This window comes from Erithacus rubecula (assembly GCF_903797595.1).
Source record: "Erithacus rubecula genome assembly, chromosome: 8".
NCBI classification, from domain to species: Eukaryota; Metazoa; Chordata; class Aves; order Passeriformes; family Muscicapidae; genus Erithacus; species Erithacus rubecula.
This window is the reverse complement of record NC_136659.1, coordinates 7774637-7796316: the sequence shown is the minus strand read 5'-3', so window position 1 is coordinate 7796316 and position 21680 is coordinate 7774637. Positions and strand designations below refer to the sequence as shown.

Below are 21680 nucleotides of genomic sequence, written 5' to 3'. Positions count from 1 at the left end.
GCATCACCCCTCACTTTCAGAAGGTGGTATCACTCCATGCTATGGTAAACAGGGCAGTGGGTAAACCAGGCTGTCTCCCTGCTCAGCAGATGTGTCCTTCCCCAGTCCCAAACAGCCAAGAAGAAGTTACAGCTCTCACTAACACCTTGCACTGCTAATGGCATGAACTGGGCTCTCCTGCTCTTTCACATTCTGGAGATGTGCCCTGCAGACAGGAAAAGCCAGATTTTCACACAGGCTCAGCACCAGAGGAATCCCAGTGACTCCAACAGAATCAGAGCAGCAGGACACAGAGAGAGAGAGAGGTGCAAAGCTGTAAAGCTCCTGGACAAGTTTTACTGCAAGGGTATTTGGCAAGAACCTTTGTTGCATTTGGCACCAGATCATAAAACTAAACCCTGCTAGTACTTTGAAGAGAAAGCCTCTCCTCACCTTGTCACACTATTTCTTTAAGTTATCCTTTCTTATCCTGTCAGAATAGATGCCAGAGCTGGAAATACTCCCTTTGTGAATAGGATGAATCAGGGAAAAGTGCTTGTTTTCTTCTTTTACTTTCTTGAAGATTCTCTGGCCACTGTCAGAGGCAGGAGCCCAGGCTTGTTCCACCTTTCCTCTGAGTCAGCATAGCAAGTCTTTACCTTCACTTGCTGGCTGGCACGAAAGGAGAAGAAAAGCATTTGTACTCTGCTGCAGTCACCATCACAAAAATCCTGTTGTTGTCAGCAAGAGCTAATACAGATGTCAGGAGAGGCTGAAATGACTCCATCAGGGAGTATTTGTAAAGATCTATTTGGGGCACATCCTGCATTCCTCACCACCTGCAGGAATGGCTGTAACTAGCAGGGGCAAAAAGGCTGTAAATCCCATCCTGGCTGTCCCTGCCTAGATGTCCATATGTTCACCAAGTATCACTCACTTATCAGCATTTTACAAAAAACAGCCCTGTAAACAAACTACCTTGTTTTAGAGAAAGACATTGGAAAGATGCCTGTGCTATGTCAATCCATTAATCAGGCAAAGCCACTGGCATATCTCTACCTAATCATTCCATAGCACTTATTTCTTCATCACTCCCATGTTTATATTTAAATAGAACAAATACAGCTGTAAAAAAAATCCTGAGCTGGTGAGGATAAAAGAAGTCATTAAGCAGTCTGTTCAGATGTGCATAGAAAATGTGTTATGACAGAGGACTGATTCTAAAAGCAGGAAAAGTAGAAATTTAAAAAGGCCAGGCATCCTGGGAAGGGAGGGGAAACATGCCAAACTGCCAGGAATTGCACACCAGAGGATTCCATGTGGGTGCAGACATACAGCAGTGCATCCATGAGGAACAGCAAGCTGTGAAAGGAAACCACCAGCGACCCAACCCTGAGCAGACAGGCTCTGAGAGAGCAAGGAGATGTTTTAGGTAGGTTGGAGGTGCTTGGTTATGGCCATACCAATGGCCACCTGCCTGAGCTGGACCTGGCAGAGCCCACACACATCAAAAATAGGAAGCAGTAAGACACTCAAAAACTTAACGAGTCAAACAGAAGGGGAGAGCCACAGGTTGCCTTTGTGTAGTACCCAAGAGCTGAGAAACATAATCAGAACTCTCTTTATACAAAACAGCCTCCTTTGATCTAAAAGGGCTTGACAGGCTCCTTTGACAATACAGAGATTAATCCTGAAGGTAGTTGAGCACACTGGGGCTAAAATTTAATTTCAAGAAACATTGGAAAGAGAATAATTCTTTTCACATTTCTTTAACAGTACTAGCAATTCATTCTTCCAAGAGTGCTTCATCAAATCCCAGGACAATTACTAAAGGCTACTGTATGAATGTGGAAACAAGAAAAACCAGTCAGTATGAAGATAAATCTGAAGGCACAAGACAGACAGACACACACTTATCCATAAATAAAACATTTCTCCTTACAAAAGCCATACCACCTTCTGTGGTTTTTCACAGCAAACACAGGGGGTTGACTCCTTCTCTTAGTTCTCTTTCATTCCCAGGCTCTCAAGGTTTGTTTTTAAATGAAATACAGAATGATGTTTTGAAGGTCATGACAGTGGGCAAGCCCTCTTTCTCCACAGGAGGGATGCAGCAATCAAACTGGTCCTGCCAGGTGCTGGCCTGCCTGTCTGTATGGGGTGAGGGTTGCTCAGGTGCACTGAAGCCCAGGTGTCTGAGACTCAGTCAGGATGTCAACATCAGTGGCAGGATCACCACTGGGCTTACCACAAACCATCTGGAATCAAAAGCAAACAATGGATTTAGGTAACTCCTAAGTTAAGCCACACATCAATCAGAGCCGAAAGTGATAATTTCTGAGGGGCATCTCCATCCACCAGCCTGCTTTACCCCTCATATTGCTTTCCAGAGGGAATGTCCCTCCCCACCACACTGGCACAGATGCAGGCTCACTCACAGCAACACCCCCATCCCACATCCAGCAAAGCCTCCCACAGGAGAGAATATTCTATTTATTCTATTTATTCTATTCTGGGGTTTTATGGGTAAGCAATGACCCACCAGAAGTGTGTTTTCCCTTGGGACCTTTCCCCACAAATAAATCCATGTAAGGCATTAGTGCTGCACAGCTGCTCCTGGGCTGCATCAATGCTCCTTTAGAGGTAACAAGGTCCCTTATGCTTGTAAGCAGGCATTCAGAAGCTCTTGGAAAATGAAGCCTAAAACCTATTAATCAGAGCAAATTTAACATAAAAATAAAGGCTCATGGTCAAAAAAAAAAAAAAAATCCAACTGCTTCTTTATTGCAAATTCAAAGCAAAGAAGGAATCCAGTCAGATTTGTATCACTGTTTCCTTGCTCTATAAATAGCTGCAACTGCCATTCTAAAAATAAAGCAGATAAATATTTAAGGGCCACTGCTACTAAACTTTCTGTTGTGCTTATATACTGCTTACTGTTGGGTAAATCAGGAAAAATATCAATGAGATCCATAAATTTACACCACAATGCTTTGCTGAAGTCAGAGGGAAGGACCATTTTCCCAGTGATTACAGACAAGTGCTCCCATGAACACTTCACCATCAGCTTTCCTTCCTCCTGACCTACAGATCCCTTTGACAGTCATGGGAAAATGCCAAGAAAGCTGCTACAGTCCTTTTGCCTAATCCAGAAGATGGATAAATAATTTTTTAAAGGGTAGTTCTGTCCTATTTAATTTTTAAGGTTAGCCTGAACAAGGACTGCAAAAGATACCTGCTCCCTAGAGCAGTTTAGGAGAAAGCATTCTGCTGGAATTTTCTATCTAGCTTTCTATCTATACTTGTCAAATAAAACAGCAATTACCATAAAACTGCTGTAAAAATAAGCAGCTATACTTTTCTTTTGTAGATAATTTGTCTGCTCTCAAAATAACTCAGTATTTTGCCCATGAAATACTTCAGACTAATGCACTTCTGAAAAAAACCAGCTGGAGATGAACAAAATAGTCTCAAATAGCTCTTCTGTCTAATTTTAACTCAAAGATACCATTTTACATCAAATAAAAAGACAACATAATGTACCTGATAATGAATCGCATTATTTGTGAGGGCACTCACACAACACAAATTATTTGTATTACTGGAATAAACATTCAACAGAATCCACCAAAACATGTGAAAGTATTAAAGGAAAATACAGTAGTTCTCCATCCTGAATAAACCAAGGGAGAAAAAACCCAACCAAACCAAAACCAACCCGAACTGTGCTTGAGCACGCATAGGTATTGTGTTATTCTGATTACATGGGAAAACTAAAGACACAAAGGCTGCCTGTTTTGCTATTTTCCCTTGCTTTTCCAGGAATCCAAATATTAAGTACCTGGCTTACAAACCCTCCAGCAGTTGATCCCACTTCCTTTGACGTTCACCTCCTACGAATGACACAATCCAACACCCACATACCAGCTCTAAGAAATCAAGAATGCTGTTGCTTCAACAAACCCCCATGCACTTGGGGCCAGCCAAAGAAAGATGAAACACCCTGCAACCCTGCAAACAAATTATATCCACTGCTGATGTAAGAAGGGGGAAGGGAGGGCAAAGGGGGAAAAAAGAAAAATTAAATAAAGCAGAGGAAGCATCCTTAGTCATCCAGAGCAATGTGCTAAGTTTTTAACAGCACACCTGGAAATTGAAAGCCTCTATTAGCAGTGGCTAGAAAGTAAAGAGCAGGCTGCAAGTGGGCAATGAGCATCATCTGGTGGGGTGGGATGGGACTCCAGTGCCCTCTCCTCAGCCTGGCCTTGCAGGTGCTGCAGGGGAGAGGGGCTATCTCCAGCAGCATGAGAGCCCCCAAAGCAGGCAGGGCTTTGAGGGGCACAGGTGAGCTCCCTCCCCTCCAGTGCCTTACACAGTTGTTGCCTAATCCTGCTGCACAGGCCAAAACCAGCAGGGAGCACCTGGGGCCTTTGTGGAAAAGCATGGATTCAGCAGCATGGAGAGGATTTGCTATCCCATCTTTTACACAGCTAGATGAGGGCATTGTGGATGATGCTGAGTGTTTTAGGGGTTGGAGTGTATGGGGTGGCAGTACTCCAAAAGCCTGGGAGGAAAACATATGCTGTGGACATGGCTCTGCACTGCTCCCCTTTCTCCATCCCTGTTACTAAAGTGGCAATTTGTCATGCATGGAGCTTGATAGCTCTGCATGCTGCATCCCAGGAATGCCACCCACCGCTGGTACCAACAGCATTGCTGCCTGCCACAGCCAAGCCTTCCCTTGAGTGCTCCCAGCCAAAAGCAGTTCTCACTCAATTTTCCACAGCTGGAAAGACCTGGGAAGGGCAGAGCTGACCTGCACCTATAAGTGACCTCCCCCTTCTCCCCCTGTTTTGAATTATATTTGTGAACAAACAGGCAAACATCCCGCCTTTTAAGCTCAGAACCCCAGCTTTGGTCTAAGCACCATTCAGGAAACCAGACAAACAGGAAGCAAGGATAATGCTGCATAATTACTCAGAGCCACCCTGGAAGGAGGGCTGTTACCAAAACCACTGAGTCTCTTTTACTGAGGATTTCTTACTGCAGTAGAATGCTGCCTAATAGCTGCTATATCCTGCTTGAGCGAGTATATTCTCCTCGGAAATCAAGCAAAGGTTTCTAATAGTTTTTGACAGAGTGTGGTCCCCTAAAGCTACATTTTCTGTCTGATTCATGCTGACTAACTGTAACCCTACGACAGTTATTGAAAGTTAATTAGCAGTGAAGTGCTAAGAGCTCTAAAAATGAAAATACAAGCGAGGACTGAATGCAGAGTGTCTCCCTTCCCAGAAAAAATACTGTCAAGAAGGTTAACATAACCAAAAAAATATTGCAAGTTGAAAATGTGAGAGGGATTCCTCTAATAACTTGGCTGTGATGGTCCCTTGTTGTGTAGACACACAGCTGAGAGGTAACATATTCCTAAGGGTTTATCAAGGAACAAACCTAGTATTATTTAATTAAAATTGCTAGAGGAAGTGCCTGGGAAGTTACATGGAAACAACACCCAAGTTACATAAAGACAAAGATATAAATCAATCGCTGCTTCCTTTGGGGGCTCAAGTTTGTCAGATGTTGCACACGCTATCAAATCCCAACTATTTTTGCCCTTATCCTTCACTTCCTCGGTATTTGCAGGGAAGAAAAATCCACAGTTAGATGCGAGCCCAGCCAGCACGGAGCGGGCGTAGGAGGTGAGGCTGGGAGAGCCGCAGCCCTGCACCGCCCACTCCCTGCAGATGTAAGCGCCCAGACAAGGTGCGAGGCAGTGGGCAGCACCCTGCAGGTGGTAAAAAAGCCCATCCTGGCACCCCCAGAGTGTTGGATACAGCCCTAAACAATCCTAAACTACAAGCGACCTTCACGCAGAGAAGGGGCATTGTTTTAAGAACAAGGAAGGGAACGCGTTGAAGCAAAGCAAGTAGGTTAGAAAAGCCAAATGTAGGGCTCAGTATAAAAATAGACAACAGTGATGCCAGAATGCCTTGGCAAAATTGTGATTATTGATTTTCATTGAATAGGGAAAAAAGCTCCAGCCCTTTCCACCCCTGACTGCTGACAGTGACTCACTGCTGATCTAAAATGACTGCAATGAGCAAGCAGGGACTGGGCTGAGTTGGACCTCGCTCATGTCTTCGCAGGGTTCACAGGGGAACGGTGCCCTGCTCCAGGCTCTCCCTGTGGCTGCCCAGGAATTACAGAGCAGCTGTGGATGTTCGCCTCCACCACAACACCTGACAGCACTCGGTTCTGCAGGTCTGCTGGCTGGACAGAGGGCCGGACTGATGTGCAGTTCAGCGTCTGTTCCAGCCCTGTGACCTGACTGGGCCTTTCCCCGGGCTGGGAGCCGGGTGTGTGAGCAGGAAAACACCCACTGCCTCCCGTTCAGCGGGGTGGCTGCCTGCCTGGGCCGAGCTCTGCAAGGGTCACAGGCTGTCCGCCTTTGCTTCGAGCTACCCACACTTTCACTGGGCAGCCAGCGCTCTGCCTCGGAGGGGAGCACAGCCCGAGGCACGCTTTGGGCCGGGCTGTTACGTTCGATGGTTTTCCCCCTCCTTCCCAGCGCACCCTCCTGACCCCACGGCAGGCGTGAGAGGAGCCGAGGCTGGGTGTCCCGCCGCAGACATGCTCCCAGCCCCGCTCCAGCGCGGGGTGCCCGGGCGGAGCCGCGGGCCCTGCGGGGGGAGCGGGCAGCGGGGCCCGCACCGCCCCTGCCCCGCCCTCCGCGCGGGCCGCGGCTGGAGCCGGGCCGAGGCTGGGGCCGGCGGCGGCCGCATGGCTCCGGCGGGGCCGCCCCGCCGCCCGGGGCCGGGGCTGCTGCTGCTGCTCGTCCGGCTGGCGCTGCCCGGGGCGGCCGCGGGCAGCGGGGAGGCGCCGCCAGCAGGTACTGCCCGTCCCCTCCGGCTCCGGGGCAGGGCGGGTGCTCGCGGGCCGGGGCGGCTCTGCCCCATCCCCGCTCGGCCCCCGCTGCCGCTAACATGGCGCTGCCCGCCTGGCGGGCGGGGGCACCGCGGCCTGGGGCGCTCTGCCGTGTCCCCCGTTCTCCCGGCGCAGCTGGGCTCCCGGCGCGGCCCCGCGCCCTGGCGCTGGGAAGCGGCCCGGGAGAGCCCGCACGGACAAAGGCACCGCGCAGAGGGCGGGCGCGTCCCTCCCGCTCCAGCGGGGCCGGAAGCTGCTTCTGGGTGGGAGACTCCCTCTGGCTCGCCCAGGAGCTCGGGCCAGGGGAAGCGGGTGCAGAATTGATCTTTTATTAACATATTTAAGGGCAGGCTAACCTCTAAAGGCTGTGCTCGGTTGTAGCAGCAGCAAGGAACTCGAGAACCGGCTTCCTTCTTGCATTGACGTTCTCGAGGCTTGGGCATCTTTTCAGTAGCTAAACCCAGCATCACCTCAGAGTTACCTGCTCAGAAGCATCTCTCCTTTTGGAACATCATGGTTTCACTCTGCAGAGCTGATGCAACATTTCAGCCAGCTGGTTTTGGTCGAGAAAAATGCCTTAAAACTATGGGTAGTAAGAAGATACTTGCTAGCCTTGCACGTGGATGGCATTGCCTTTGACACGGATGGATACTTCATCCTTAGTGGCAGGAAATCCTGAGATGCCCGTCAGGGAAGGTGTGGACACTGGGCTGTGTTTTGGCCCTGCCGTTTCCTGCTACTGGATTATCTTGGTTTTATACCTGGGTAGTGCCCAGCCTCACCTCCTTGCTGTGTCAGTCAGCAGCACTTCAGTGACAAATAATCCTTTTGCAGCATCGTGCAGTGGCTTTCGTGAAAGTGCCTGTCTTAAAGTACAACCAGTGCTTGTCTGAGTGGTTGTACTCCCTCCCACTGGATTTGCCATGGATGAAAATTAATCCGATGGTTAATTTTTCCACAAGAAAAATGCCCAAATTTTAAGGTTAAACCTATTTAGTAGGATCATGTGTGGACAATAATTTTGCAATGCTATAATAAACTTGAGTATGACTATCCGCACTGTATTTTTCATTGGTTTAACTAATTTTGTTAAAATGTAATTTATCTTAATTTCAGCCTCCTTAGAGAGACACAGCAGGTTTTTACCTGCAAACAGCATCTCCTTGTCTGGATTGAGACTGCACAAGCCCATTTTGCTATTCTGAGTGCATGGTAGTGTGTTAGCAGTTATTACTGAGCTTGGCTGAGACCTATATTTGCTATTCACTAAGCCAGATGAGTCCCTCTGTTCGGATGTGTAATTATTTCCTCTATGCTTCTCTTTAATTATGTTCTTGAAACACTGTGGTAATGCACTGTAGGGTATATTTTACACATCTATACAGATCACAATGTATGTTATTCAAACTTTGCTTCATTAATCTTTTAGGTCCATTTCTGCTCAAAAGTGCAATCTTAATTCTGAATATCATAGGGACTCACTAACATTCCAGAAGGGTTGGAACAATTCACATCTCTTAATTCAGTGATTTATGGTGAACTGTCAGTGCAGTTCCTTTATTACATGCCATGGCTGGACTGTGACAGGAGAAAAAATGTTGTAAAAAGAAGAGTTGTGTGATGTAGCATTAGAAACATTTCTGAGGGAGAGGAGTGTGACTTCTGTGATCAACAGCTGTGTCATGTGCTAAATGACTGTGTTAATATGTAAGTCTGTTTACCTGCTCAGACTCCCACAGTTGCATTCACCACTGGTATAGGGAACTCTGGTGGAGTTACACCCACTCATGCCAGCAGTGAATTTGGCCCAAAGGCCCTATTCCAGTGCCATCAAAAAAAACACTGATGCTGAAGCCAAGTTCTTCTGGATTACATTTTTTAAAAATACCACCCTAGCTATTTTTTTTCCAAAGGTGTTGCAGTTTACTTTGGAGCCTAAATGACTTGATTAGAAGTCCAATTTGAATTTCCATCTAAATAATATTGAATGTGTTTCTGTCAGCATTTCTAACAATGAAATGGACTAAAATTAGACATTTGTATTTAACACATGCCTAAAATTAGCTTTTTTGTTCCCCCCAGGTAAAAACTGCAGTTTGCTGCACGAAATGGATGTCATCCAGAAGCAGGATGAAAACTGTTACTGCTATGTGCAAAACAGAACTATTCACTTACAGTACCTGTGGTCGACTCTTCAGGTAAGAGGCTGTTCTGGTGGTCAGCACATTTCATGTGAGCTTTCCCCAGCAAACCATGTGGCCCATTAGCAAGATCAGGCAGCATCTCTGTGGAATTAATAGTTTGAGTGGTGTGTAGATGGGAACTTGATAAAAATGCACTATGATGAGCCTCCAGTTGGGATGCAGTAAGGTTTGGTCTCCACTGGAAGGATGTCAGCCAGGCTTAGAGTATGGTGGTGCCACAAAAACATTAATTTAGGATTGTGTATTATTTTCTTTGGCACCTTTTCTATTGATGGACCACTGTTAACCTCTGCAACAAATGCTTTTGCTTATCACCAGCTGCCTTTATGGAACTTCTAAATTTGAGGACTACATGCAGTTCTGTGGCACTGTCACCACAGCACACCAAAGTGTAGGAACCAAAGGCTCATTAGATTGTGACTAATGAACAAACAGCAGCAACGGTGTTTGTTCTCCTGAGGAACAGAGTCATCTTACAAGACACACATTAAGAGATTAGTTTGAAGCAAATAAAAATCTCTACAAGAGTGGAAGCAGTAGCAGCAAAAGGAATGAGCTAACCATCTCCATGGTTCCTTTTCTTTCCTGAGAAGTTGTCTCCGTACAAAGGAACGAAACCATTTCATTTTGCCTCTGTTGGAGTACTTTTCTCTCAGGTACAAGAAAGTGGAACATCTCTTTGTCTGTTCCCAGGACTGTTTCCCTCAGGAACATGTTGCAGATGTTTTAATGAATGGTAGCAGGCTCCAGGTGGTAAAACCCTCCATCACTCACACAAACTTTCCTGGAGTCAATGTTTAAAAGCAGGAAGTTCAGATTTTTCTCACAGCAAATTTCTTGCGACACATTGTCTCCTCTCCCTGTACAAACCTGATTTATTACCCATTGCATCACTTTTTTGCAGATGGGTCTTTGTTGTCTAGTAGGCCCTGATGAAGAGCTCACAGTCCTCAGGAAAATCACCCCAGCTTAGAAGATGGAGAAGATCTTTTACCAGTTTGGTGGGGGGAGGGCACTGGGAACCAGCAAAAAAACCCCAAAATACCTAACAGGAATGTGCTTCTATTTGAATTTCTGGTTATGCCATCTTTCATCTTTTCCTCACCCCTTTTACATCTCCAACATGACAATTGCATTATAAAGAAAAACAAGTCAAATTTGTTATGGTTCAGGAGGGGAAGGAGGAGGGGTATGAACATTCACAAAACAAACTGTGGTCAGTCAGATATTTCTGGCTTTGTTAGAAATTTGTGTGTGGGCAAGTGTTACAGTAAAACCAAACCCACTGTGCTTTTGGATGGAATGAGGTCCCTCCACTGAACTTTGCTGTGGATGAGCCTTCTGAATTATCCTGTAAGGTGATGAATTGTAAAGTTAATCTTAGCATAATATAAACAACCAATACTAAACAACTAAGATTGATTTTCATTACCACATGCATGGTTGATATGTGATATAGTTCACAAAACCCCATGGTGATTCTGAGCTGCTTCTCTGTGTATTCTGTTCTTTGTTTCTAGATAAAAGTTAGCAGCAGAGAAAAGTTCCGGTTTGAGCCTATTTCAGAAAAAAACAACTGTCAGAACTCAGAAACCGTTTTTGAGTTTGCTGCATGTGCTGTTCAAATCCTCTGGAAACCAGAGACATGTACAGAAACTTTCCTGAGCATAAAACAATATGGAGAGGATGTTTGTTTCAAAATACAGCCCTTCAAAATTGAACCATACATTGTGAGGGTGAAAAGAGAAAGTAAGTAGCAAAGCTTCTAATTTAGATTACAGATGGTTTGGTATTGCCAGTGCTACTGCATGTACCATCTCTTCTGTAAGAAGCTTGGGACTTTTCTGTTGATATTTTATATAATCAGCATTTCAGATTGAATTAGTCTAAAGTCAATTTCTATTTCTTTCCCCCCTTTTTAGTGCTAGATGGAAAGCTCTTGTTTTTGTTTGTAGCTGGAATTTTTCTGTTCCATTTTGCAAACAACCTGAGCAGGTGAGTACTACCTGCTTTTGATCTTCTTTCCCAAAGCCTGTGCATCTTTGGTCTGTTTGCTAAGCTAAAGAGGCAGTTCTTTGGGAAAGTGAAATAAGGAACTGAATATTTATTTAAAACTTCCTCATACCATTTGTGTTTAGACAGATTGTGATATACCTTGGAGTGTCTCTGTTTATCAATCAGCTTTGTTAGGGTTTTTGTATCCAAGCTTCCTGCACTCGGGGACACCAAGATAATCCTCAGTGGGCAAGTGTGTGGTCCAAAGTCCTTTTTCCCTTTTGTAGATCACTGAGGATAGCTGACTGCTAAATAATGCTGATTATTAATGATGCCTTCCTTGGGGGGAAATATTTAGGATAAAGTCACTCTTCTGCTCCACCTTTGTGCCAGCCTTTCTTCTGCTGCACATTCTGCATAGCATGTAAGGGAGGATACTCAGTTGTTACAGCAAAATATGTGCCCACAACTTCAAAGCAAAGTGAGTCACAAAATAATTGTCAGGAGGCACCTCTAAAACAAGCAGAGCAGCAATAGGTTTTATAGCATTAACTCTGAATTAATAAGATGGAATTTATAAATGCATATGCTCCATTGCTTAGGAAAAAAACTTGTGGGTCTGTGAAGGGTTTTCTGCATTTTAAATTAAGATAAAACTTCTCTTGCAGTACAAAACCATATTAGTTATTTAATCTTCTTCTGTGTACTAGAGAACTAGAAGGTCAATGCAATAAGAAGTAGCGTGAGCTTTAAAAGCTCAGTCTCTTAACCTGTAACAACTCCAGTGACCTTAAGTACCTGTTGGGAATTTTTCCTTACACAGTTTTAATACCTGAACTGGGCCTGTTAACCATGTAACTACAACTCTAACTTACAGCTGATTAAAGTTCTTATTGAAGATCACTGCTGTTTTTACAAATGTTGGCATTTTAACCAATTACAAATGATACTTCTCACCATATTCTTTCTTGTTCTCTTTACAGGAGTGCCAAATTCTTTTACCTTTCTGGAATAATACTGGGTGTTCTTGCTCTGCTAGTCTTTGTCCTGTTGACACTTAAAAGGTTTATTCCAAGGGTAAATCTATATTTATTAAACTAAATAACAGTAATCATCATAATACAAGAAGTGACAGTAGAGAGCCAGATTCTGGCCTTGTTCTGGTTTTGTGGCCAGGTAATTGCACTGAAATGATTGCTTGAATCAAGTAAATATAGTTAGGTCAGAGTCAAGTTCTATTTAGCTTCCTCCTGAATTTAGACTGAACAGGTGTTGGTGATGTACTAGAAGAGTTCATTCTGAAACAGAAATTATTTTTATTGAACTGGAACTAAGCTTACTTTTCAATCTGTGAATCAATCTAAATAAAAATATAGTGGCAACTGAGATTCTTTTCCATTCACCAAAGACAATTCATTGTAAGGCAGACGTGAATTTCTCCTTTACTTTTATAAAGCCTGTGCATTGCCACAGATTGCTGAGATATGTTAATTGGGAACACATGTCAGTAGGGTTCTGCTGTGACATTGGGACATGTCCCAAAATACAGGGATGCAGTTGCTCTGCTTGGAATTGATACTGTTTTGTGGTAGCATGCAGGAGATTGTGCAGTGGAAGTCTCAAATTCTGTAGGTCTGAAGAATTTCATGTCTGTTTTTGCCTTTGAGTTCCTTTGCAAGCAATGGTCCAGATTCTGACTTGAATTTTTTTGATGAAGTTTTACTACCTTTTTTTTTCTTTTAAAAATTTCTAGCACAGTACATTCTGGATTTTAATGAGTGGCTCCTGCATGGTCTCTCTCTATTTAATTTACTGCTTCAAAGAGAATCTGCAGTGGTTGTGGTCTGAACACAAAAACTACCTGTTGGGTAAGAAAATTACCAAGAATTGTGGTGCAGATTTTGGTTTAATTTAGTGGTCAGATGAATACCTGCCCATAAAAAAAGAAAATCAAATGACTCATTTATAGAGTTCTATTTTCTCCTGAGCCATAGATGTTGAAACTTCTAAAGGTTCCTAATCCACTCCAATGATGTTCATTCACATTGTATCATTAAATACAGGGTTTGATGTAGAGGACTAGTTCTAAGAGCACATCTTGCTTGCATTATTAGTTCATTGATTTGCTGTTACATACTTTCCCTGTAAGAGCAAAAGGGCAGCTCCTCTGGTTTGCACTTTGCTGGATGTGGGAAATGCATGCACATACTGGGAACGGGATGTGGCTGCAGGGGATGACAAACCTACTGATCTGGCACCTGCCTCGACATGGTCATGTGAGGAGAATTGCTGTGCAAGCCACAGCATTGGCTAAAAGCTGCTCAGAGATAACCTTCTGAACTCTTGGCACACTTTGGAAGTAGAAAGCACATAAAACACCATGCAGTTGTCTGTAAGGCAAGACAAGAATCAGCAGGCTGTGCTTGACAGCAGCTGCCAGCTTTGTGAAGCAAAGTAAAATTTGTAGGGGTAGTTTGCATCTTTTTCTCCATGTCCTTTTCTGTTCCTACAGGGTATTTTCTGGCTGTTGGGATTACCAGCTTTGCCATTTGCTATCAGCATGGGCCACTGACCACAGAGCTCAGCATCAACTTGCTCACGTGGATGCTCCAGTTAACAGCCTTTGTCCTGATCTACTTTGGTGTCACCATCCCTCAAGTTGCATATGCAGTCATAGCAGTCAGTCTCTGCTCCAAAGGCCTGTGTTACCCCCTGGGTGCTGCCTGTCACATTGCCAGGTCTGTGTCTGTTTGTGAATGTCCTAGTCCTGGGAGAACCAGGAAATACTGGAAGCTGATAATGAAAAAAACCCTACACTTCAATAATGGTTTAGGAATTTCTAGTACTAGTTCATAATTTTGCCTGCCAAATGTAAAACTGCAGTAGGAAAGGTTTAAGGTCCATAAAGAGAAATTATTTTCCACTTGGCAGTTTTAAGCATGAGTTTTGTTCTGTGGATAATGGAGAAATGTGACTGTGTTCTTAAGGACAAATGTAGCACCTTCTAGTTCACAGCATATGGCAACCAGAACATTTCTGTTTGATTGATTAGACTGCAGCAATACTGCCTTGGTTTGACGTGTAGTGAGAGAAGCTGCAGGGAACTCGTATGGAATCTTGGGGATAAAACAGTGCACCATCACCAAGGATGCAGCTGTTCAAAAGTGACAAAGTCACTGTTCAAAAGTCCTTGGAGGCTGAAGAGAGTTCAGGGACTAAAATCACATATCCACAAAACAGTGTTCTCCACAATTTTAGTTTTCCAAGTTTGTTATGTCCCTGTGATTCACGGAAGCAATCTCTCAGAACTATGAGATATTCCTCAGTACTCCTAGAGGCCACTTACATTGTGGATTTGGAACAGGAACTGCTTGCAGTAGGTCTGACTGTTTTCAATAGCAATGCAGGAACAATGTGTTTGCTCATCCTTGAATCTGAAGCATGTTTTAGCACAAGTGCAACACTCAAATGAAGATTCTAAAAAGCCCTGCCAATTGACATCTGTTTTTTACCTTCAGTGATGGATGGCATCCAGCTTCAGTCTTGATACAGACTGTTCCACAGCTGTGGACTCTGCTGAACTGCAGAGAAGTAGGAAAAGGCTAGAACTGGCATAACCAAAATAATAAAAGACAATTTGGGTTAGGGGTTTTTTTTAACATACTGTTTAGTTTTGAAGAACATACTGCTTTGGTTTTGTCTTCTCTTTTAACATGCTGAAGTGTGGCCTGAGTTTAAGGTTTTTTATTTTAGGTAGAATTTATCATTTGTTGTAAAACAATTTTTGCCTGCAGCTGAGGAGCAACAGCTGTCTCAAAAGCAACATGTAAGATCAGCATCTATTGTAAGCAGGTTCAGAACACTCTGGAATCAGTATGATGTGGCCACAAGTTCACTCTACTTTCAAGTTTTACTCTGAAACACTGTTGTTTATTCTTCACGTGGCTCTTTTGTTTTCATGAACTGATGCTTCTATAAAGAAATACAGCTTTACAAATCTCTCTTAGGAGAATGATAAGGGCTTTCTAATTTTTGTTTCAAAATCCTTAAGCCACAGCACCAAACTGTGAGGCCATGATGCCAGATACACAGTTCAAAGCAGCAAATACATCAAAATAATTTTCAGTCTTGTAGTACTTACTGTTAAGAACAGTGGACCTCACTGAGCCAGCAAGACCCTTCACCATTTGACCTAAACAATGGCTAGAGTACTCTGCTTTAAAGGGATATAAGGAGGAAAGTTGAATGCTGCTGATGTTGGAGCAGGTGTTTTTATACAGAGCTGAAAGTTCTATGGGCATCCAGCCCTTGCTTATCTTAACTCATAACAACATTTAAATTGAAAGCAGTCGACAGAAGGAAACAGAACATGGCACACTTTCTAATTTATATCTAATTATATTATACATTGCTGTGCAGCAGCTAAAAAACCATCAGACTGTAAACATTTTGGCCTCAGACTACTCAGTTTTGTAATTTAGAGCAAGATTATGAGAAGCAATCTAGTAAACAACATGAACAACTCACAACAGGCTTAGAGTGTTGCTTATCTTTGAAGTAACATATGCAGACTGGGTTTTGATTCAGCCCATGTCTCTGCACAGACACATTTTGCATTTTGCACCCAGAAATGGCTGAGCAAGCAGCCATCTCTTTAATTCTGTGAGATTTTAGTCCATGTATACACAATAAGGACCTGATCTAAAGCTCATCTGAGGCCCATTAAATATCATGTGGAATTCTACAGCTTTGGTTAAGACCTAAGTTAGACAGGCTAGCAGACCTTGTCCTCAAATCTAAGAATGCAGCTTGTTCCCTTAAAAGGGTGGAGGTGACTAATGCATGTTAATAGCAGGTATGGAGAAAAAGGGCAGATAATTATGTGCCAGAAGACTTTATAAACACTGATTATTTTAACTTTGTTCTAGAAAAATGAAGCATCACTTTAAATCAAAAAAATTGGTGTTTAAATACCTTACTGAAGAGGAGTATCGAGAACAAGGTGAAAGTGAAACTATCAGAGCTCTGGAGGAGCTGCGCTCGTTCTGCAGGAGCCCTGATTTCCCATCGTGGATAGCTGTATCCAAACTCCAGGCTCCACACAGGTAAGAAAACCTGGCTCCTCTAAAACAGGAAACACATTGCACAGACACTGGCACACAGCAGACCTAAATGCCACTTCAGACACTGTTCCAGGTGTGTTTATCTTGCATATCCCACTCAGGACCACAGCCACACCTCTCAAGGGTACTACTCGCTGGTAGCATTAACCTTCTACTTGTTCCTCCCTGGCCACAAATTACTCTTGGGAGTCTGCAGACCTTCACAGCTAATTCATGGTCATAGAACTGAAAGGCTTCCTACAGTGCCTCTGTAAGCTCTTGCAGTGACCCTGGTGGTTCTGTAACCAGTGAAATTGCCCTCTTTCAGGTTTTAGAGCAGTGCCATTTCCTGTGGTGTAAAATTGGGGCAGGGTGAAGATACATACTCAAATATTACCTATATTAAGCCATCCACCTGTAAATCTGCACAGTCAGGGAATCCTGTTATTGAAGTATCACTATTTGAAAGAAATCAATACCTGCAGCTAGCAAGTAGAATATGTAGACAAGCTGTGCCATGTATAGCTTAAGAGGTAAACCTAAGACAAATACAGGTCAGGAAGAGTCAACAAGCAAAGCCAGAAAATCCTGCAGAATATAAAATAAATTATAACAGTATATTCCCATCAAAACAAAAAATTGAAGACATTAGAAGCAGAGTTTTATATATTAGCCAGCCACAAAGACTTAGTCCTTGGCACAAAACCAATGTCATGATTTAAAAGGAACCCCAGTCAGCTTGGAATTTAATAAGTTAAACCCAGTTTCAGTACCTTCATTTTCCTTGGACTGACAGGCAGACAGCCTCTCTGCCAGGTGTTATAGATTTACTGTTAAACAGTCTTACTTTCTAAGCTGCTTGCCTTCTTTAGCATGATGGAGAGATAAAAAAGTGAAAGCTTACAGCTGTATTGTAGAACTAAGTACCACCAAATGTACAAAACAACTGAGACACACATTATTTTCTAGACGTCAGTTCGTTAATAGAGTTGTTATAAACTATTCACTGGTTGAGAACAGGGAAATAAAAAAAGGAGAACCAACAGCAATAAGATTTGGAGAACCACTCTCAGGTCCCATTAAGCATCAGACTGTGGTTCATCCCAAGGCAAATCTGTTCCCCATTTAGACTAACAGAGCTTCCAAGAATGGCGAGGTGACAACATTCCTCTCACAGAAATGTTAAGTCTGAAATGTAAATTATTGATCAGTTTACCAGAACTCCAGAATGTAGCTGCATTTCCTTTTTCATACATTTCTCTGATGCTGTTGACACTTACCCAGGTGTCAGAACTGCCGTCTGTTCCCACACTCTTGCCAGAAACCTCCAGCTCCATTCTCTCTCCTCAATGGAGTTGCCCACTGAAAGTAAGATTTGTGGTGGATTGCAGCATAGGGACAGTGCTAAGTTCATGCTTTGTTACTTGGAGCAGCTGCAGAATTCCCAGTCTGCAGCTCTAGCTTCACCAGAGGCAGGAATTCTTTGGGAAGACTTGAGCTCAGCTTGCCCACAGTGCCCACACAGCACCAGCAACAAGGTGACTACAAACTGTGTAGGAGTGCAGAATCCTTGCCATTTTTTTCCTTTCATTAGCAATATCAACACACTTGAATTCTTACAGCCTTTGTCTCAAATATGCTACAGCTTTAATTTCTTTTTAGAAGCTAAAGTACCAACTACCCCACTGTACAAATGCTTACTCTGGATTACCCTGCAAGTACTGACGTGAACACAAAGTTAGATCTTTTTGCTTACTCACAAGACCTTGCAGATGGTTTCCAGAAGAGCAATAGTTACTTCTACAGAAAATACTGAAAAAATGAGCTGGGAAAAACTGATCTTTGGGGTTGTTGCTATCCATTATTGGAACTTCCCCTCATCTGCACTGCCTCTGAGGATGTCCTTGCATATTGCTTAGACTGCAATACCCCTAGAATTTACAGTATTTCTTCTTTTAATTTCTCAGCTGATCATTTCTCCCTTTCAAAATTTGGCAGGTTTGCAGCTTTTGTTCTGGGATCTCCCCACGTCTCACCTTCAGAAGCAAAGGCACATGATGAGCAGTATGGCATTGGGAGCTCCTTCCTGGAAGAGCAGCTGTTTGAGACAAGGGCACAGTCTGAGCAAGATAAGCCAGCCAATTCTGTCCATGAAGAAGATGAGGAAATTGCAAATGAAATGCATACTCAAGTTCCATTTCCATATGCTACTGAGCTGCTCTGAGCTTTGAGAAATAACAGCAAAAAAAAAAAAAAAAGAGACAGAAAACACACTTGTCCTAGAAAGGGAGGATACAGAATGAGAACTCACACTTGGCCTTTTCTTGTTGTTGCTATTGGACGAAGAAGAATTTTTGAAAAAACTGTTTCCTGTATCACTGATGTTACCTGATTAGAGCAGCAGAAGAAAACTACAGGGGCTGTTCAAGTGAAGTATGGGTATTTTCACTGGGGAAACAAACACTGTGTATTTCCAAGGCAAGTACTGGAGACAGCCTGTACACCAGGATGCCTTCTTTTACCAAGGACACTACCTCTAGTAAACAGAGAATCTGTTCTGGCCCTTTCCATCATCAAGTCCTCTGTGCTGAGCACTAGAGGAAGGGAAAGCCATTTTTTATACTCTCCTTTTACTAAGTACCTTCTGTCACCACTTCTGATGTGCTGTTAAGAGTGTCCATAAATTGTGTTCGTTGTTTGTGAGACTTCTCATAGAGAGTTAATGCAGCTGAACAAGGTTTGTTTCCTCTTCTGGCTGGGCTTGTCTGTTAGCTTCATCCTGCCTCTGCCTTTAGTTTTAAGCTCCCCTTGCCCCTCAGAACGGTGCCTGACTTTTCACTCTCTGCCCATATTATTCTGTTCTTGATCTCTGCTGTAGTTATACTGCATTTTGTTCTTTGTTTATGTACTTTCTTCTCTCTTTTGCAGATCTACTGCTAAACCTTTCTCTAGCCCTCTATTTCTCCACCTCTGACAATGCAGATGGTTTAGGAGAGATTTTCCATCCCCAAGCATTTTTGCTACTGCCACTGTCAGCTTACCTAAGGCAGGTGTTGCTGTCTATTCCAGGCCTCTCAAGAGCCCCAAAAAGGCCACAAATGCTGAGGCTATTTCAGCTGCTTGGAGAAACTGCTGTTAGCAAGGCCAGAGTGCTGCTGTGAGCCTGGAACTGGGAATGCAGATAACCCACACAGAGCTCTAGTGGCCTCAGAATACTCAGGAGTTTGGTTACTGATTAAGAAGCAGAAAATCATTCCTGGCAAAACAATGAGGGAAGATACCTGCCTTTTACCTTCCATTTCTCAGCCATCTGTGGGATTTCTCACAGGAGATGTGTGGAGGAAAAATACACCAGGGAGAGAAATTGAGGCAGTCATGTGTCTTTCAGCTTATGTATTACACAGTCCTAAGCTAGGGAGTAGAGTATGTACCTCAGTTCATCCACCTGCAGATGTCATTTCTTTCTTCAGACTATCCGTCCCTATATATTGTTCTGTCGTCACTTTGCTGTTTTCCTTTACTGTCTTAACAAACTGCAGGAAACAAAAGACCATTAATTCTGTCACTGTCTGATGTTCCAAACCCACCAGGAACTGTCAGCAGTGGGGAGCAGTTGATGCTCAAGGGCATGTCAGACTGGGATCTATATGCTTTAAAAGGGGTGTCTGTTCTTTGTAACATGGCTGGTGGTGCAGCATGACTTCAGCAGTGCAGGTGCTGTCCTGGGTTCTCCTTGTCCATCCCTGCACCAGGGACAAAACCCATTACCTCCAATGGTGCTAAGAAGTGTGGCCATACCATAATCCAAGAGTTCCTCTGTGTAACAAAGGACTCAGAGTTGGTGCTTTCAAGACTTACTGGCATGGTCTTTCCTCCTTTATATTGCTTCATCTTTGCTTCAGTTTAAAAGGAACACTTCCATTTTACAGCAAAGAGACAGTTAACACCCTTTAGTGCCATAAAATTTATGAAGAATCTAAAGCATGTTTAGCAGAGAAAAGCCATGTCAAGCAGGTGATCCAAAATGCACTCGCTGTTAAGTCAACATTCAAAAATACAGCAATAGTACTGTTTAGGCAGGCCACTAGCAGCAAGACTCACCCCTAAGAGAGGCTGCTGCTACCAAATCCACAGCTAAATTGCCACCCACACTCTGGAAGTCAGGTTTGCTTGGGGGGCTCTGGCACTAGCAACAAGCAATTGTGGAAACAGAGAAAAGCCTCATTAACTTGGATGGTTCGGGAGAAGGGTGGAAACTCCCCCTGAACAATTACCATAGACCAAATCAGATATGGTCTTTATTTAATCTTTTTGTCACCATCATGAAAATAGAATACTGAAAATCATTACAGATTAGGCAAAGGATACTCAAAGAGATGTCTTAATGTTTTTTGCATGTTTTAAAGTACACAGGGTTTTTTTCAGTGTACTTCACAGTCAGCCAAGAACTCCCATCCAAGCAGTTTGAGGCCAAGGAAGAGAATCAGATTTGTCTGAGCTTAAAAGCACAGTTTTTCTGAATGTCTTCTCTTTAGTGAGGTAGTGATGATTATCCTTCCATAATATGGAGGGATGTAAGTACATGTATGTACTATGTAAATACATAGTATGTGTTTACATACAATAGCCCAGGTTATACATTAAGGTAGTATTTTACCTAAGCAATATGTTAAATAGAAAAGTACCCCTCCCCACTTCAGGTAATTACATGTTTTAGAAAAATACCAGGTACTATACCTACTTCAACAAGGAAAAAAGTTAAAAAGCAATAAAAATTAAATAATCAACTCACACTGTGTGTAGTTGTAAGATCCATCATTTGGCAGGGATATGTAAATACTATCCACAGGAGAATGCATATAAAACAGAATGGCAGTAGAAATGATGGCTACCTTAGTGGTTAGCTAGTAGTGACCTTAAAAACCCTCCCAAGCCTGTTCCAATGCTGGAAGGGTTTCATAAACAAAACCCACCAAAACCAGCTGCTGTCACTGGAGCCCTGTTCACTTGCACAGTGCTCCTGTGATGTGTGGAGATGACACAGCCTGAGACACAATTGTTAAGTACTGTTCACTGTTCAGCCAGAAAATCTAGGAACAGAATCTAGGCACTAATCCATTGCCCTAACTCTTACAAAAGCCTTTCTTCCTTAACAAAGGATGTTACATTTTTCTCTGTTCTCTGTGGTGCTCACAGTGATGCCCTGCATTCTTCCATATCGATCAGTTTACAATACACATTGGTTTGTGTCCCTTACATTCCCTGCACCCCACAGAAGGGAACTGGTGCCTACAGTCAGATTTTAGTATCAAATACTGTTTTAACACAATGCAAGAGTAGCTCCCAGGCTCTTGGTTCAGCATGCTCCAGGGATTTTAGTAAAAGGTCATGATCATTAAATTATTTTCACTTCAGGTTATGTTCACTGCTGACACTAATATGAGCAAATAAAATAAAAGTTCGTGTTGATACTATTAAA

The 21680-nt window shown here is 43.3% G+C and overlaps 1 protein-coding gene across 1 annotated transcript; it reads left to right on the top strand.

Annotated features, from left to right (window-relative positions):
- Positions 1 to 6705: 6705 nt before the first annotated feature.
- NEMP2 (nuclear envelope integral membrane protein 2) lies at positions 6706 to 19727 on the top strand. The gene is made up of 9 exons (XM_079311781.1): positions 6706 to 6865; positions 8983 to 9098; positions 10625 to 10853; positions 11027 to 11099; positions 12083 to 12176; positions 12853 to 12967; positions 13612 to 13837; positions 16028 to 16204; positions 18200 to 19727. Exons 1-9 carry the CDS (start codon positions 6757 to 6759, stop codon positions 18423 to 18425), a joined length of 1365 nt encoding a protein of 454 aa, XP_079167907.1. The 5' UTR covers positions 6706 to 6756; the 3' UTR covers positions 18426 to 19727.
- The last annotated feature ends 1953 nt before the right edge of the window (positions 19728 to 21680 follow it).

Coding starts and splice junctions, on each gene's coding strand:
- NEMP2 (XM_079311781.1), top strand. CDS start 6,757: ATGGCTCCGGCGGGGCCGCCCCGCCGCCCGGGGCCGGGGCTGCTGCTG. Junction 6,866..8,982: donor CGGGGAGGCGCCGCCAGCAG/GTACTGCCCGTC, acceptor TGTTCCCCCCAG/GTAAAAACTGCAGTTTGCTG. Junction 10,854..11,026: donor TGTGAGGGTGAAAAGAGAAA/GTAAGTAGCAAA, acceptor CCCCCTTTTTAG/TGCTAGATGGAAAGCTCTTG.